Raw genomic sequence first — 16812 nt, forward strand, 5'->3', positions numbered from 1 at the left:
CCGTGCCAGGATGGGCCGTGATGCTTGGTATGACTGGGGCTGGTTATGCATGGAGTAGAGGCCAGAGCCAGGCACCACATGGCTCTGTGCTGCCCAGAGCTGCCTGGCCCCAGTGGTACCGAGCTGCACAGCTCATGGCCGGGGTGATGGGGCTCAGCAGCACCCCGTGGGGCCCAGCCCTTCCTCCGTGCCTGCGGAAGCGGGGTGGCAGAGCAGGGTGGCAGGAGCGAGGCCCAGCACTTCACACTCGGTTGGTGCGTGCTTCCCTGGCTGGCACAGGCCAGGAGGGCGAGATGCCGAACGGCAGCGGGCAGCAAGAACCGGGGATGCACCGCATGTGCCAGCCGTGCTCAGCGGCAGGAGGGGAGCAGCCACCACGGGACGGGTACCCCATGCCAGTCGCTGCCGGCCGGGAGGCTGCAGCGGCCCAGGAGAGGCTGGGCTTCCCCGGCAGCCCCACCTGCGGAGCGCCCCGGGGCCGGGATCCCCCGCGGACCCCGGGATGGGCGGCAGCGGGTGCCAAGGAGGGGCTGCCCGGGCGACGCACCCGCACCAAGCCGGGAGACCCGGGCACGGCCCCGCCACACCGGCGATGCCGCGGCTGCGGGGCCCGGAGCCGCGCCCTGCCGGTGCGGCGGGGTGGGGCCGGTCCTGCCCTGTGCCCGTGCCCGTCCCTGCCCGCGGCAGCCCCGGCCCCGCCGCCCCCGCGATCCCCCGGTGCTGGCGGGTCCCGCAGCGCTCACCTCCCTGCGGGGCAGCCGGGCCTCGGTGTGCCGGAACTTGGACGCCTTGAAGCGGTTCATGGTGCTCCGGCTGTACCGCTCCGAGCCGTGCCCAGCCCTGCCCGGCCCGGCCCGGCCCGGCCCCGCCGCTCCGCGGTCCCGCCCCGAGCCCCGCCCCTGGGCCGGCCCCGCCGGGCCCCTCACGTGTGCCCCGTGTGCCCCTTGTCCCCGCTGTCACCGTGAGCGGGGCACAGACCCCCAGCCCGGCTCCTCGGACCCCCGCCAGAGCCTCCAACCCCGGCGGCGGAGCCACCCCTGGGGTGACTGTCCGGCGGTCCCGGGGATCCCGGCCCCTTCCCCCGAGGCCGTGCAGTGACCCCCGGCTGGCCCCCAGCTCTCCTCCCACACAGGGGCAGCGGTGCCGTCGGGCTCTGGGGCAGGAGGACGGGGCCAGCGGGCGGTTTGCAGCGCCCTGGGCTCAGCGTGCCCGCCTCCCCCACGGCCCGCAGCCGGCGGTGAGCACAGACCTTCGTGTACTCACGGCTGCGGGGAGAGAGGAGGAGGAGGGAGCGCTGGATGCGAGCCCACTGAGCCCTCTGCGCCCGGGTGTCACCCACGGCGCTGGAGGCCAGGCCTCCTGCCTGCGTGCAGCCGGGCGGGGACAGCGGCGTGCGCGCAGCAGGAGCCGGCACGGCCCTGCCGCCGCTCGAGCCTCCCCCGAGCAGCCCCGAGCCCGCGCCGGGGAGCGCTCGGAGGCGCCAGCCCCGGGCATGAGGGCGGGAGAGAGACACGCTTGGCACGACTCATCCGCCCCCTCTGCAGAGGAAGGCTGCTGCCGGGCTGTGGGTGCCGTGCCAGGCTGCTGCGCCGTGTGGGTGTGGGCGTGTGGCGCTGCACCCGCTGCGGCTTCGGAGCCTTTATTCCACTCCTGTGAGATATGTTATGTCTCCTGCTACGGGAGAACAGCAGCAGCCCTGGAAAGGCGCAGACCGCGCAGGCGGGCAGAGGGCAGGGCTGGAAGCCCGGCGCACGGAGCTCTCACGGGGCAGCGCCCGGCTGTCCCAGCCGTGTCCCCGCGCGCTCCGTGCCCGCTGTCCCCGGGCCCCGCGACCGCCACACGCTCCCCTCAGCCTCCGGCCCCGCGGCCCTGCCGAGCACCGCGCATGCGCAAGCACGGCGCGGCCACGGTCACGGCGCCGTGCGCATGCGCGGCCCGTCCCCGCAGAAGGGTGCGCAGGCGCAGCGCCGCGCGCGGGCCAAGATGGCGGCCGGGAGCGCGTCGCGCTGGGTCGCGCGGGGCTTCTCCCCCGGCCGTGCCCCTTCGTCCAGCCGGCCCGGCCCTCACGGCGGCCCCTCTCCCTCCTCTCCCGCAGGGACGAAAGGCGCTGCCGCCGCCGCCTCCGCCGCCTTCCACAGCAGCGCGGCCCGCGCCAAGGAGGACTATTACCAGGTGCTGGGGGTGCCCCGCACCGCCACGCAGAAGGAGATCAAGAAGGCCTATTACCAGGTGCGGCGGGACCCGCCGGGGCTGCCCCTCGCTGGGGCACACAACAAATCCGTCCCCGTCTTTGGAGACAAGGGCAGGAGGCAGTGGGAAAGCTCAGCACATGGCCTTGGGGATCGCTTCCAAAGCATGGTCTGCCTGTGCTGTCATCGCTTGTCTCCTTCCAGAAGGATCTGGGATTGCTGAGAAGATTAGCAGCAGCTCCTGTAGTTCCTTGTTTTGGGTTGATAAATGAAAAAGTTTAGTTCCTGGGAATGCATCTAGTGAATGTCAGGCTCTGCTGATGGGTTTTTCCTGGCATGTGAGATATGCTTAAGTAAATAACTCCTGCCTGTCCCTAATAGTTGGTTTGTGTTTTTTAGTTGGCAAAGAAATACCATCCTGACACAAACAAGGACGACCCCAAAGCGAAGGAGAAGTTTTCTCAGCTGGCCGAAGCCTATGAGGTAATAGCAGGATTTTGTTGTGATGAGAAGGAGGAAAGACTAGAGAGTAGATGAGGGCAAAGATTTCCTGTAAAGCCATGGCTGTTTTTTGATGCACTTCAGTCAGGGGCACATCTATCCCAAGAAATTCCTTGGTCCAATAGCTGATTTAGCTGCTTTGGGCTGTTTCAGTTTTCCCCTTCCTTAGCAATGACTGGCATGGATGTCACTTCCATGGAATTATTGTCAGTTTAAATAATTAAACAAAAAAATGTGTCAGCCAGTTCTTGAGACAGAGGGACTTTCACTGTGCTCCCCCAGCCCTATTTTTTGATTCCAGCACTCTTCAGCTGATACAAGAATGATCAGCTGTTTAGTATAAGTTAATTCTGCTTTTTATAAATCAGTAAAATCTTGTTTTTCTGGCGATGAGCCGAGAATCACCAGGGAAGCAGCACCTTGTCCCTGACCCCCTGGTGCTGAGAGCTGGGCGGGACCTCGGTGGAAGGTGTGAGCCCCGAGGCAGGGGTTCTCCTGGAGCCTGCCACGGCCCGTTGTTGCCGCAGGTGCTGAGTGACGAGGTGAAGAGGAAGCAGTACGATGCCTACGGCACGGCGAGCTTCGAGGCGGGCGCGGCCGGGGCCGGCGCGGGGCGGCAGTACTGGAGCGGCGGCCCCTCCATCGACCCCGAGGAGCTCTTCAGGAAGATCTTTGGGGAGTTCTCAGGATCCCCGTTCGGCGATTTTCAGACTGTCTTTGAGCAGCCACAGGAGGTAGGAGGTGCCTTTATTTAGGACTGGGGAACTCAAAGCAGTGTCTGTCCCCAGCTTCTGTCACCGAGTGCTGCGGGAGCTTCAGCAAGGAGTTATTTCTGGGGATGTCAGTGTGTGAGTGTCCCATGGCATGGGCAGAGTCTCATAGTTTTGTTAAGCTGTGCAGGAACACACCCCACACCTCCAGACAGGATATTTTTCTGAGCTTGAACACACAGCAAAAACTTCTCTGGTGTTTGCTGTCTGTACCCAGTACTGCTGAGCAGTTCCATCACTCCAGAGGCATTGTTTCTGCTGCAGCTTGATTTACCTATGCCTGCTTTGATCTGTAATGCTAAAACCCACAAAATACCTTGTAACTATAAACCAGGCCTTCCAGCAATGTGTTTGGCTGCTTAATTGGCATAATTTTGCAACTTAATTAGCTTCATGTTGCAGTGAGGCCCATAATAAAATCTGTCTTGTTCTTTGTGTTGCAGCTAAATGCTCCTTTAAGTGTTGACGGTTCATGTGTTGTCTTCAGAAATGTTTAGTACTCCTGGTTTTACTAAAGATGACCTTTTTCATATAATGAGAATTTCCTCTTTTGATCAGTTATCTTTACTGAGAATTTCTATGTTAAGCATTGTTTGGTATTTAGCCTAAACTCTTCCCAGTCTCCTGTCACACCTCAGTCATGGCTCTATATCCATGTTTCCTGTGCAGTATATCATGGAACTGACATTCACCCAAGCTGCAAAAGGTGTTAACAAGGAGATTGTGGTGAACATGCAGGACTCCTGCGTGCGCTGCGATGGCAAGGGACACGAACCTGGCACCAAAGCTCAGCGCTGTCACTACTGCAATGGCACGGGCATGGTAAGTGCTGAGCAGGACACCAGTTCTGCTTCCCCTTCTTGGGGAGAGTCACTCATTCCATGGTGAAAAATTCTCACCACACTCATCAGCTTATCTTGGGCAAAGCTGAGTTAATGTCAGCTTGATGCTAATAGGCACTAGGAAGATTTTCTTTGTGTTAAAGTGCTGTGCCCAGCTGGAAGCATGAGCCTTCAGGCTGGATCCTCTGCTGCTGCACATCCCACAAACCATATGTATATAATGTAACAGCTTTGAAATTCCTGGGCAGTAAATGGGTATCTTTTGACTTGGAAGGTGGAGAAGGTGGTGAAAACCCATGGCTAATCATAAAATAAGAAGATGCAGGTAATGATGGAGCTACAGGCTTTGGGTTACCATGCATCTGATTCCTTGTGTGCTTCAGTGGTTCAGTCCAGGGCTTAGTCACCGTAAGGTTTTCTTGGACACTGGCAGTAATCCATGTAAATGGATTGTCCTTGGCTTCATCAGAACACAGACGTTTGTAGCACTGTAAGGAGCTTTGTTCCTTCTTGTACATTAAAGCCTAGACTTTGAGGGTGGTGTGTTTCCCTTGCCCTCACCACCTGACACTTGTGGTGGTGTTCAGCGGAAATCGGCAAGTGACGGTGGGTGGATTTCAGAGCCAGCTCTCTGCTGCAGCCGTTGCTGAAGGGTATCTCTGTCCTGACAGGGTGTGTGTGATCAGAGCTCACAGGTGCTGTGTGAGAAGCCCCATCTCAGTACCCACTGTTTGCCCACCGTGTGTTTGTTGCTCCCCAGGAGACGATCAACACGGGCCCGTTCGTGATGCGCTCCACGTGCCGGCGCTGCGCCGGCCGCGGCTCCATCATCACCACGCCCTGCGTCATGTGCCGGGGCACAGGCCAGACCAAGCAGAAGAAGACAGTGATGGTTCCTGTGCCAGCTGGTCAGTGTTATACCTGTCTGCTGCTCTCTTATTTACTGCCTCTGTTGGTACAAATGGGGGAACAGTGTAAGACCTTTTTGCTGCAGAGAATTGGTCTTTAAAGCAAAGCACCTTGAGAGCTCGGCAATTAAATGGGCGAGTGATGAGATGGACCTTCTGGCCGTGGATATAAGTGTTTGCTCTGCCCTTCCTGAGCTTTGGTTCTTGCCTGAGTCCTCCTAAGCAGGTTTTGAAGGGTGACTCTCCAAAGGTTTTGTTGCCATGAGCTTTTCATTTGTCCTTGATGAAGCTTGGGGAGAGGGTGGGAATCCTGAAAGCCTTGGTTTGGCTCAGAGGGCTGTGCTGATTGTCTTCCTCACCAGAGAGGAGAATTCAGTGGTGGGAATAAGACTTGCTTCTTTGAGACCACCCTGGGTGAGCAGCCTGTAATTTTCCTGCAGCTTGTGGAGGCTGCAGTGTTCCTTAATCCAATGCATTTGTAGAATGCATAGAGAATTCTGTAAATATTGAAGTCACAAGTGTGTTGAGGGTGTAGGGATCACCTCAGAGGTATAAACATGTGCTGACCCCTCCTCCTTTGGGCTGTGGTGGCCAGCTTTCGTGATTGGCAAGAGTTGTAGGTATCCATGTCACACATGGGTTATAAGCCAAGGTCACATTCCCTCCTGTTCTGATTGCAGGTGTTGAGGACGGGCAGACAGTTCGGATGCCTGTGGGGAAGAAAGAAATTTTCATTACGTTCAGGGTATGTATCTCAAGCTGGTTTATGATGTAAGTTGGTTGTTCCCTTCTCAACTGCCTGGGAAAGGACTGCAGAATGGGCAGAGGAGGAAGAGCCAGTGATCCTTTGGAACAGCTGAGGTAACATGATCCCTGTGAACTTTCTGAGACAGCAGGAGATCTGCATTGTAGCAAGGAGAGTAACTTTGAATCTGTTGATGAAGAATCGCTGCTTGTTCCAGGACCAGGCCCTTAGGGTAGTGTGAATCATAATGCAGAGTAGGTTCTTCATGCCTTGAGGTTTTGACTTGGAAATGTGAAGGAGCTGCCTGCTGGCAGGGGTGGTAGAGCTGTGGGAGGTGCTGCAGGAGGCTGCCTGGTGAACTGTCCTTCTGCAGATCCACCTTCAGGGCTGCTTTGCATCTGTGCTGTAGCTGGGTGTCTTCTCCTGCCACACACATCCCTCTTGAAGAGATTTTTTTCAGCACTTCTTTTATGGTGCAGGAGGGTTTAATTCTGTTCCAGCTTGTGAGGCCACTGGAAAGGTGCTTCATTGCCTTCACTTTTGTTTTTCCCTTGTTCAGGGTGCTGGACAAGGCAGTGTCTGTCTCTGCAGAACTGTAGTGACAGGGATAAACTGACAGCAGGATTAGGGAGGGAGTTCCTGAGGCAGGAAGCAGGGATCCTTCCAATCCTTTGGCTAATTCAGTTATGTCAAGATCTGTGTTTTACTAGAACACCAAATACTAACTCACAGTTCTTAGCCATGCAGTTTGGGGATGGTATATTTTTTCCTGAGACCCTTGGGAGCAGTTTAGCAGGAGAACACGGTGTGCTCACTGCTCTCTGGAACTTTGCTGCCCTCCAGGTTCAGAAGAGCTCTGTGTTCCGACGAAACGGAGCCGATATCCACTCGGATCTCCTGATCTCAATAGCTCAGGCCGTGCTGGGAGGCACAGCCCGCTGTCAAGGCTTGTATGAGACAATCAACATCACGGTGAGTACCAGTATTCTGGCCATGAATCAGTGGGCCACAGCAAAGGCTTCTCCTTTGCTGCAGAGGTGGGCAAAATCTCCCAAGTCTGCCAGTATTCCATTTCAGAATGAGCCTTGGCTAGTTTGTGATGTGCCTGGTCACAGCTTCTTTCCTGTTGCTGTGTAGGGACAGGGAAAGAAAGGGATTGCTGGACAAACCCTAAACTGCAGGGCTACAGGCTGTGTCAGGTTCTTTACTTATTCCTTCAAAAGCTTTTCCATCTTTACTGGCTTAGCTTTGGGATGCATCTCAATGCATGAGCATATGAGAGCTCTCCCATCCTATTTAGAGCTTGTTGGAGAAGCAGATAATTTTTATAGATGTCTAATTATTATATAAATGTTTAATTAGAGTAATAAATGTGACACCTTTGTGTTTATAGATACCCCCTGGTATTCAGCCAGACCAGAAAATTCGAATGAGTGGGAAAGGCATTCCCAAGGTCAACAGCTATGGCTATGGAGACCACTACATCCACATAAAGATAAAAGTTCCTCAGTAAGTAGAGCTAAAACCAGTTCCTGTGAAATCTTAAGAATTTTTTACAAAACATGTTGTTTAAAAGTTGTGAAAATTCCACGAGGTGAAATGCAGTGGGTCCTATGTCTCCTCTTCCACTGGAGATCATTCCTTACAGATGGCTCATTTAAAGAGCACACGGATTCCTGGTGTATTTGTACACAATGGACTCCAATCCCTGCCCCCCATGGGTGCTGCTGGGGGAGGCTGGGGAGGCTGTGGGCCCCAGGCCATCCCTGACCCCTGTCCTGGTGCCACAGGAGGCTGACGGATCGCCAGCGAGCCTTAATGATGAGCTACGCCGAGGACGAGGCCGACGTGGACGGCACCGTGAACGGGGTCACCAGCACGGCGTCAGGTGAGGGGCAGCCCTGGCCCTGCCTGGGCAGCTGCTGTGGCAGGGCACAGTGTTCCCTGGGCACTGGGGAGCCAGGGTCACAGCAGGCCTGTGGCAGCACAGCCTGCTTTAACAGCAGTTCTGCTGTGATGTGAACAGGCTGTGGCACACAGCCCCTTCCCAGGAAGCTGTACTCCAGTACTTACTGGGCAAAGCCATGTGTGAACAGAGAGCAGGCACTGAGTACTCCAGGCTCTAGACAAACTGTGCTGATGAATGCCTCCTGCTGCCTGCTTCCCCTGGGCCAGCATTTGCCTTGAGGCAGGAAAGCAAATGTGCTTCAGGCCAATCTCCTGTGTGATCCCAATCCAGCAGGGCTGCTTCTCCTGGAATGCTGACAGGGGTTTCTCTTGGGGCTGAGCTCTGTGTGTGTGGGGAAACCTGGGCTGGGAGTGTCCATTGGTGGCAGTGTCAGCTCTGGTCAGTGGACAGTGTCCAGCACGATGGAGGAGTGAAGGCAGCTGGGAGCTTTGTGGAGCTGCTCTCCAGCTCCAGATGGAAAATTGAGATTCAGTAATTGTGTTCAAAGTTTCAGGGATGAGGTGCTTGGAAGAGGCAGCAGCTAAAGGCACAACACATGGTAACACAGTTAGGAAGGAGCTTTGTCTCTCACTACTGGAAAGCAGTTTCTTCTTTGCTTAGTTGAAACAATGAACTTCTTAAAGCCTGTTGGATTTTGGTTTTGATTTGAAACTGGACAGGGCATTTATGACTAGGCAAAGGTGAGAGCCTTTTGGAGCTGCTGATTGGCATGTAGTAGAGCAGATCCTAGGATCAAAGTGTGAGGAATACAGGCTTAAGTGCAGGATCTGCCAAATACTTCCCAATGTTCTGTTTTATAGTAATTATATATACCAAAAACATGTCTTTCCTATATTACAGTCAGCCTTGGGGGAAGGGCAGAGAACTCTGAGCACTGAATTTCAATTCCAGCTTTTTAAAGGCATTTGTGTGCCAAAGAGGAAAAATAACCCCTTCAAACTAATTTTTTACAAAGCAAACCTGCCAGTTTTTACCATGATAAGCAGCAAGGTGAGTTAGAACAACGCCAGTAGGTTGCAGTGTAGAGACAGGCTGTGCTGAGGGAGGCGTGTCCTGCCTCGGGATTTCATCCCATTGCATCAGTCTGAGCCCAGCACTCAGCCCTGGGAGGCTGGGGAACACCAGACTCCGTGTTCTCTGGGCACAAAGAAAGCTTGAGGGGGCGTTTGGGATCTTGTTGTTGATGGTTTTAGTGTAGAAAAAAACAGATTAGCAAACAGGTCTCCTTTGTTCTCATTATAGCCACTTCTGAGGGACAAACAAGTTCTCAGGACCTGTTCATATAGGACAATTTTAACACTCCTTATCTGGACAGTCAGTCTGAAATACTTGTAACCTTTTTCATTCTACATGAGTTAATTTTCTGCTTGACACTGTCTGAGTGTTGCTTGCAGTGACACAAATCAGGCTCCTGGTGTGGTTTTGCACTGCTTTGCAAGGACACAACCTTGAAACAGGAAAAACTTGTTTCAGGGACCACCAGTATAGATCTTTTAACCCTGTAAAGTCCTGGCTGGCTGTGATCGAGTTCACCACTTGTTTTTAGTGGCAGACTCACTTCCAAGTACTTGTTTCCAAAGCCTTTGGGGTCCCTGACTCAATTGTGCTGCAAGAGAATTCCCTTGGCGGTTGAAGGGCTGGGGAGAGGGGAAGGGAACAGCTCAGCACCTGAGCTCATGGTTGGCTTTTCCACTTCTGGGATCCAGGCTTTCCAGTGCTTCCACTGCAAGGGGTCCAGTCCTGCAGCTGGCTGAATGTGAGGGAGCAGCACAAGCAGCTGCTTTGTCTGGGCCATTCCCTGTCCAAAACACCCCTCTGGTCCTGGTGGGAGATGTCTGACTGCAGCCCTTTGCTGTTTGTGTCCAGGTGGCAGGGCCACGGCTAGCGCTCACGCAGGCGGGGATAGGCCTGAGGCTCAGGAGAACAAGGAGGGATTCCTTTCCAAACTTAAGAAAATGTTTACCTCCTGACACCCCATCCGAGGTAGGAGGTCTCTTGTGTTTCACTGTTGTCTTTCCCCCACGCTGAGCACTTCTTGGGAGGTGGAAGCACAATAGCACAGCGTTGCTTCTCACTTAGCCTCAGGCCTTCCAGCCGGGAGTGTGCACAGCCCTAGCTGTCCCCTGGGACCTGGAGCAACAAGCCAGGGATTAAAGTGCATTGTTGCTGCAGCAAAGAGCAGCACAGATGCTGGGTGCACCCTTGGGGGTGGTGGCTGGCCTCCCCTGCAGCTCTGGTGCTGGAGCTGTGCCCAGTTCCAAGCACTGAGGGTGTTCCCATGAGCTGGTCCCACTGGGACCGGGTTCTGCCACACAAATCCTGGGCTGCAGAGCCACTGGTGCTGGCACACTCGGGCTGGATTCACCCCTGCTGTGGGCTTACAGCACCAGGGAGGAGGCAGCCTTTGTCACAGAGCACAGCAAACGCCACCATGCATCACTGCAGTGTAACTCAGGAGCTTCACTTGGTGCTGACCTGTTATGAGGGAGCACCGAGACTTGGAATCTCCAGCAGACACAGTCTGGGATTCCAGGGGCTCAGCTTTGCATCTTTGTAGGCTTCAAAGCTGACTGTGCTGTAGGGCTGAGAGTGTGACAGCAGATCAGGAGGGGAGGTGCTCCCGGAGTGGGCTGTGTGCTGATACAGCCAGGAAATTGTAACCTTCCTCTCACTTCAACTGCAGGAAAACGTTCTACTGGGAACTAGGAGCCAGCAGCAGCAGGTCATCCGTGCAGTTGGGGGTGAATCTTTCTGGCAGCCAGGCTCTGGAGAACACAGGATGTCAGTCAGCAGCACAGCAAGAATCCCAGCTGGAGAGGCCAAAGACCACCAAGGCACCAACACAAACCCCATCCACTGTCCTAAGAACTGGCAGTGAAGGAAAACACCAGCTTAGCAGAAGTGTGGCTCTCTGGAGGCTGCTCCACAACCCCACTGCTGCTGGAAGCTCATTTGGTAAAAGCTAAAGTTGAAGTATTGTTTAGGATCCAAACCAGAGGAAATGTGAAACAAATAGCCCAGCACAGAGCAGCAATCTGCTGTGTGGAGACCAAGCACACCAGCTGCTCACTCAGGTGCCCTTTGGAATGCCACATGTGCTTGGTGAACTCTCCAGGAGACTTGGTGGGTCAGGAAGGTCTAACCTTGTCTTCACGACAGCCCTGCTGCCCTGCACAGCTCCAAGTGAAACCTCCCTGTGGCTGGGTGTTGTCTGAGCCCAGCTGGCCTGGCTCCCTCACAGCCCTGGGCTTTCTCTATCCTGCTGATTGCCTGCACAGAGCAGTGATGGAATCTGCACTTTGCCTCAAGTTTATCCCCCAAATAACTAAAGTTACCACACAACTGCTGTCGCTTCTGGACTGGTACAAGTCGATCACTGAGCCCTTTGCCAGCTGGGGACAAAAATATTTTATTACTTTAGTGCAACACCCGTAGCGTCAAGGATTGGTCAAAGCATCGTTGTTTAACTTGTGTGAGAGTGCAAGTGAGGTGGATCACTCCTTCCAGATGGAGCTGAGCTCTTGCAGTGAGTATTCCATGGTTACTGTAGCCTGCTGTGTTTGTGATACTGTGCAGGTACCATCAGCCCACATACTAATCAGTTCAACCCCAGTTAAACAGGGACATGCTGTAGTCTTGCCCTTCTTAATTTGCTGAAATAAAGCACGCGTTGCCTCCTGATTAAACTTCTGTAAAGTGATTCTGTACCCATGTAAATAAGATGGACTTCATAAAGATATTTAACACGTGCTGTGCCTTGCTGCCTTGTCTGCTCTTCCACCTGCTCTGTCACCCCCTTTCCCTCCCCTCATAACAAGGATGAAGATCTGGGCCAAGGAGGGGACAGGGTTGGATGGCTCCAGCATTGCTGGGGGCTGGGATTGACTTTAAACACAAAGCTGCCCTGTCTGAGCAGTACTTTAGGTACCTGAGGGGAAGGGGCTTTTCCACTGAACCTTGGACAGTCTAGAAAAGCTGAGTTTTATCTCAGCTCCTTGGGACAGTGACTGAAATTAGCTCCAGGAGCCCAAGGACCAGGGCCAGAGCTCTGTGATGAGGAATCTGCCTCAGCTTTTGTGTTACACTCACAGGAAGTCACTGCAGTCCCTGCTTGCTGGGCTGACCCTAAGTATCCATGTCTCCAGTGGCTCACCTGCAGTGCCCAAACCAGATCCCTGGAGAAATTCCTGTCTTCTGTTTGCTTAGGAGCCTGCAGCAGCCCTGGCCATGGATACCTGCCACAAAGGCACTGCCTTTGGGGTACACACCTTCAGCCTACCACGTGGTGCCATATGCTCAGAGCTGCCTGGGAAAGGAGGTGATCCTGGGAAAACAAGCCCCCAGCACCCTAAAACACCCACAATGACTAAAGCAACACCTCCCTGAGGACAGAGTGCAAAGGCAGCACTTCTGCCACCCCTCTGCCTGTGCTGTCCAGCCCTTCCTCTTGTTCTAGCTGCCTAAATAGTCCCAACCACGCTGCAGGAGCACACACATGGACCAGCAAGTGGGCCAAGCTCTCCCCAGCTGGGGCAGGATCAGCCTCTCCCTGGGGCACTACTGGGAAGGCAGCATGGCTCAGGGCACCTCACCTCCTCAGCCAGGTCCCCCTACCTGCTGCAGAAACCAGGGAGGAAGAGGAGGCTCAGAAGGCATTCTTGTTGTCCCCCACCCACTGCTGGAAGGTGCGGGCCTGGGGGTTCAGCTTCATGGTCAGGGCCACGTTGCGGTCTGGTTTTAGCGCGTAGAAACGGAACATGGCAGCCAGCTCCTTGGCCCCAGCAAAGTCCCGCTTCTCGTACTCCTCAGGGGAGATCTGCCAACAGAATTGGGGGAAAAACTGTTTCAGAGGCTGCTGGGGCTTCCCCTCAGCCTCTGAGGGGATGTGATGAGGGCTCTGCCACAGCAGCCTGTCAGCATTGCCACTGGTGCAGAGGGCTCTGCAAGGCACTTCTGCTGGGGTTGGGCAAAGGATGCAGCCCCTCCTGGCAGGAACAGCCCAGCCAGCCTAGGGCCACCCCCAGCTCTGGCACACAGCTGGCCAGGGGCTGGAGCAGCTGTGAGGGAGCCCTGCCTCACACCAGAGCTATGGCTGAGGGCTTCTAGAAACTGGGTGATCCAGGAGGCACCTCAGGTTGGCACTTGGCACCCCAAAACATCGTTCCCTGCCTGAATCAGAGGGTTTGGTTCATTGCACTTCTGGGAGAGCAGAACCTGCAGAGAGCATCAGAGCAGCTTTGTTTCTAATGAAATGCACTTTCTTCTCAGAGAGCCACCATACCCCTCATCCATTGTATTGGCTGCCTGAGGCACAACTGAACTGCAAACAAAGATTAAAAATAAGTCACGAAGGGGCAGGGAGTGGTCAGAGTGTTGTTAACAGTGACACAGCACAGAGGCCAGGTCTGTTGTAATGGTGACACAGCAAAACCCTGGAGGAGCCCTGCTCAAGGGAAGGGCACCCAGCAGAAACCTGTTGTGTAGGTGCCCATCCCTGGCTCTGTTATCCCTCAGAGCCAGGCACAGACCTGCCCAGACACATCTGTGTGCCCCACAGGCATGAGCTCAGTGACAATACCAACAGGGCAGTGTTGGTGCTGGGCTGTACCAAAATGAGCTGCCAGTCCCTCAGGAACATCCCCTACACTAAGGGACACTTCCTACCTTGCTGGCTGTCACAGTCTTGCCCGTCTGCTGGGAGAGGACGGCAGCGTACTCTGCCTCGGTGAGCTTGCCCGTGCTGAGTCCTATCACCTGGCCAATGTATTCCCCTGGGGACTTCAGCAGGCAAAGCACAACGGGCCCAAGGTCCTCCACAGCCATCCCATCCATGGGAGTGTCCCCCATGGGCAGCTCTGTATGGAGAGATTGATCCCAGCTGCAGTGCAGCCCAGCTCTGAGGAGGTGCAGTGGAGTTTTCAGTCTCTGGACATGAGGTGAGGGAGGGATGAGGGCACCCATCAGCATGGCAAGGCAGGAGAGCAGAGCTGAGCTAAGAGACCTTGACAGCAGAGCAGCATCGTGAGTCACCTGCAGCCCCACAACCTCCACCATCCCACACGCAGGGACTTGGGGTGTCCAGAGCTGCTCTGGGATCTGCAGAACAGCCCCCAGCACCACAAACAGGATCCTGGTGCTTTCCTGCAGGCCTGAAGGTCTGAAGACCATAATGCAGCTTGCTGTGGTCAAGCTGGTAGAGGCCTCTTCATGCTACCAGCCCACAGCCCCACTGGCACAGTGGGACAGCCACAGGACAGTGACCCACAGAGCCAGAGCTCCTCCTTACCCAGGACAAAGGCATCTCCCTGCGGGGCCTTCTGCGGCTTGAAGATGGAGAGGAAGTTCTCAAAGTAGAAGGGCAGGCGGATGATGGTGGTGGGGACCCCAATTTTCTGGAAGTACTCCTCCACCACGCCTTTGCCATCGAAGTGCAGCACCTCCAGGCGGCCCCCCGTCAGCTGGTGCACGTTCTCCAGGCCGCTGAACACGACGTGGCGCAGAGCCTGGCGCTTGGACAGCTCAGCCAGACGCTGTCCCTGGGCCAGGGGACAAACCAGCCATGAAGGGGGGAGTGGGACAGCCCCATCATCCCCACACCTCCCTGCCCTCTGGGGAGGATCCGACTCCCACCAGCCCTCAGCTGGGAGCACAGTGAGTTGTCCAGGTGGAGCTGAATCCTCTCCTTACTCTGTCCTACTTCAGAAAGGCCACACACCCTCCAGGTTTGGAGCTCGCTGCTCCACCAAACACGCAAGCACCAGCAGAAAGAATCTGCCTGGCCAACATACCTGCCCTAAACTGTCTTATCTTTTGTTTTTTGCCATCCAGGTGTGGCAACTCTGCACCCTGCAGTATCTGTCCTGGCATGAACACCACCCTTGGGATCTCTGGTACTGCAGGATTTTGGCCTCAAAACTGCAAGCACAGAGAGCTAATAGTCTGCAGGCAGCAACAATCCCAGCTCTGCCCCGGGAAGGCTCTGAGGAGCCAAGTGTTCCCACTTCTGCTACTCCAGCTCCTGGGAAGTGCTCTCCATAACAAATTTATCAACTCCTGAAGGCACCAGACCCTGGAGCCATGCAACTGCGAGGGAACAGAGAACAAGTCTTGGCTTTGCAAGAACTGGGACCTGGTGTTTGTGAGGCCATGGAGTCTTCTGGACTGGCTCCTCAAACCATCAGGGCTGCCACGGATGCTCCAAGAGCAGTCCCCACTTTGACCCTAGTCATGACCCACCCACACACGGTCCCAGTTAATGCCCGGACAGGTACCTGCTCGATTTCCTTCTCCTTGCTGCAGTGTTCCCAGAAGTTGGTGACAATAAAGGCTCCGTAGGCCCCCGCCAAGGCACGCTCCAGCGATGCCTCATCGTCCTGATCTGCCTTCACCACCTCGGCTCCCCTGCGCCTGAGCTCCTGCGCCTCCTTCTTCCTGGGGCTCCGCGTCACGGCGCGCACCTTGAAGCTCCCATCGTCCAGCAGCGCCCGGGCCACGCCGCCGCCCTGGGCCCCTGCGGGAGCAGCGCTCAGGGCCCCGCGATGCGCCGGGGCCGCGGGACGGGGCGGCCCCGGCCCCACAAGCACCGAGCCGCGCTCGCTCCCCGCCCTGCTCGGCCTCCGCACCCCCGGCCGCTCGGGCACCACCGACGCCTCCGCCCCCGGCACAGCCCGGGCCTTCCCCCGAGCACTCACCGGTGGCCCCGAACACCACGATCAGCTTCTTCCCGGCCATGCAGCAGCGCGGGCGGTCCCGGGGCTCTGGCAGGACGAGAAGCAGCGGGGTCGCACGGCCGCGGCTCAGCCCCCGCACCGGTCCCGGGAGGGAGGGAGGGAGGAGGGCAGGGAGCGGGGCGGCTGCGGGGCCATGGCGGGTCCCGGGGGGCAGCGGGCGGGGAGGGAGCGGGGCGGCTGCGGGGCCATCGCGGGTCCCGGGGCACCGGGCGCGTCTTCCCTCACACGGCTCCTCACCTCGGCTCCAATCGGCTCTGCCCGACTCTGTTCGGGTCCAATCGGCTGCGTTCGGCTAGGTTCGGCTCTACACGGCTGAGCTGAAGCTGCGTGCGTTCGTCTGTTCGGCGCGGCCCGATTGTGTTCGGCTTCACCCGACTGCGCTCGGCCACGCCCCTCCGGGCGGGGCGCAGATGTCCATCTCGGTCATGCCCCGCCCACCAGTGCATGGCCCCGCCCACCGCCGGTTTGGGGCTCCGCTCCCACCCCCAATCCCACTCCTAATCCCACCCCCAATGCCACCCTCAATCCCATCCCACCTCCCATCCCCAATCCCACACCCAGTCCCATGTCACCCCATCCCCAATCCTGTCCCTTCCCTTTACCCAGCCGCCTTGTTCAGGAAACCCGCTTAAAACCCAAAAACCACCGCGTCACCCTCTGGGCGGTGACTGGGGGTTGTGTCCCTTCCTCCCCTGGACCCCCCGAGCGTCCCAGACTAGTAAAGTTTCCTTGGTGTGGAAGCCGGGCTGTTCCCCAGGCTCTCCTGCTGCTCCCTCTGGAGCTGGGACCGCTCGTTGTCCCCAGGCAGGTGACTCTGTGCAGGTCTGAGCTGAGATCCGTCCCCGGGCACTCTCCTGCCAAGCAACCGCTGGAGTCAACAAACAGAATCACCCCCGGGCCTTTCCTCACCTCTGCTGCCCCTCCGGAGGGGCTGCGGGCAAACTGCCGGGAACTCCGTGGGTTTGGTCTAATAAACAAATAAATTGGGAAATTTGGGGGTGAATCTGGTAAATGACCCACAAAACGCATGAGGCATGTGTAATTCACAGTGGCAAAGAGATATTTCAATGTGTTAATTCAGATCAGTGATGAATTGTGAAAGCTGGAGGAGGTGCAGCCCTGACCGGGGTTTCTGCACACTCATTTTGGATGTGAGGG

The 16812-nt window shown here is 56.4% G+C and overlaps 3 protein-coding genes across 6 annotated transcripts in view; 1 reads left to right on the forward strand and 2 right to left on the reverse strand.

Moving 5' to 3' along the window:
- Window positions 1–890, reverse strand: part of LOC120512933 (mitochondrial import inner membrane translocase subunit TIM16-like) — a 37855-nt gene extending 36965 nt beyond the window's left edge. The window contains exon 1 of one of the 2 annotated variants that reach the window (XM_039731785.1): window positions 744–889. In XM_039731785.1, coding sequence (XP_039587719.1) covers window positions 744–803 — 60 coding nt within the window. In that variant the 5' untranslated portion in view covers window positions 804–889. Of the gene's footprint in view, window positions 1–743 lie in introns of both variants that reach the window. The other variant, XM_039731783.1, reaches the window with a different exon arrangement.
- Window positions 891–1659: 769 nt separating this feature from the next.
- DNAJA3 (DnaJ heat shock protein family (Hsp40) member A3) lies at window positions 1660–11673 on the forward strand. The gene is made up of 11 exons (XM_039731869.1): window positions 1660–2229; window positions 2589–2672; window positions 3218–3424; window positions 4130–4282; window positions 5063–5210; window positions 5891–5955; window positions 6799–6927; window positions 7349–7464; window positions 7746–7843; window positions 9791–9907; window positions 10608–11673. Exons 1-10 carry the CDS (start codon window positions 1660–1662, stop codon window positions 9892–9894), a joined length of 1674 nt encoding a protein of 557 aa, XP_039587803.1. The 3' UTR covers window positions 9895–9907; window positions 10608–11673.
- NMRAL1 (NmrA like redox sensor 1) lies at window positions 11318–16117 on the reverse strand. Of its 3 annotated transcripts, XM_039732212.1 has the most exons (6): window positions 15892–16117; window positions 15616–15681; window positions 15196–15434; window positions 14211–14460; window positions 13589–13779; window positions 11318–12740 (listed from the first exon to the last, which is right to left on the reverse strand). In XM_039732212.1, exons 2-6 carry the CDS (start codon window positions 15653–15655, stop codon window positions 12570–12572), a joined length of 891 nt encoding a protein of 296 aa, XP_039588146.1. In that variant the 5' UTR covers window positions 15656–15681; window positions 15892–16117; the 3' UTR covers window positions 11318–12569. The 3 variants fall into 3 exon arrangements, with proteins under 3 accessions (XP_039588146.1, XP_039588148.1, XP_039588147.1); XM_039732214.1 differs by lacking the exon at window positions 13589–13779 and having other exon boundaries at window positions 12598–12740; window positions 15892–16116; XM_039732213.1 differs by lacking the exons at window positions 11318–12740; window positions 13589–13779 and adding an exon at window positions 13788–13925.
- Window positions 16118–16812: the final 695 nt, after the last annotated feature.

Source organism: Passer montanus, unplaced genomic scaffold (genome assembly GCF_014805655.1).
Source record: "Passer montanus isolate IOZ18808 unplaced genomic scaffold, ASM1480565v1 scaffold8, whole genome shotgun sequence".
Classification (NCBI taxonomy): Eukaryota; Metazoa; Chordata; class Aves; order Passeriformes; family Passeridae; genus Passer; species Passer montanus.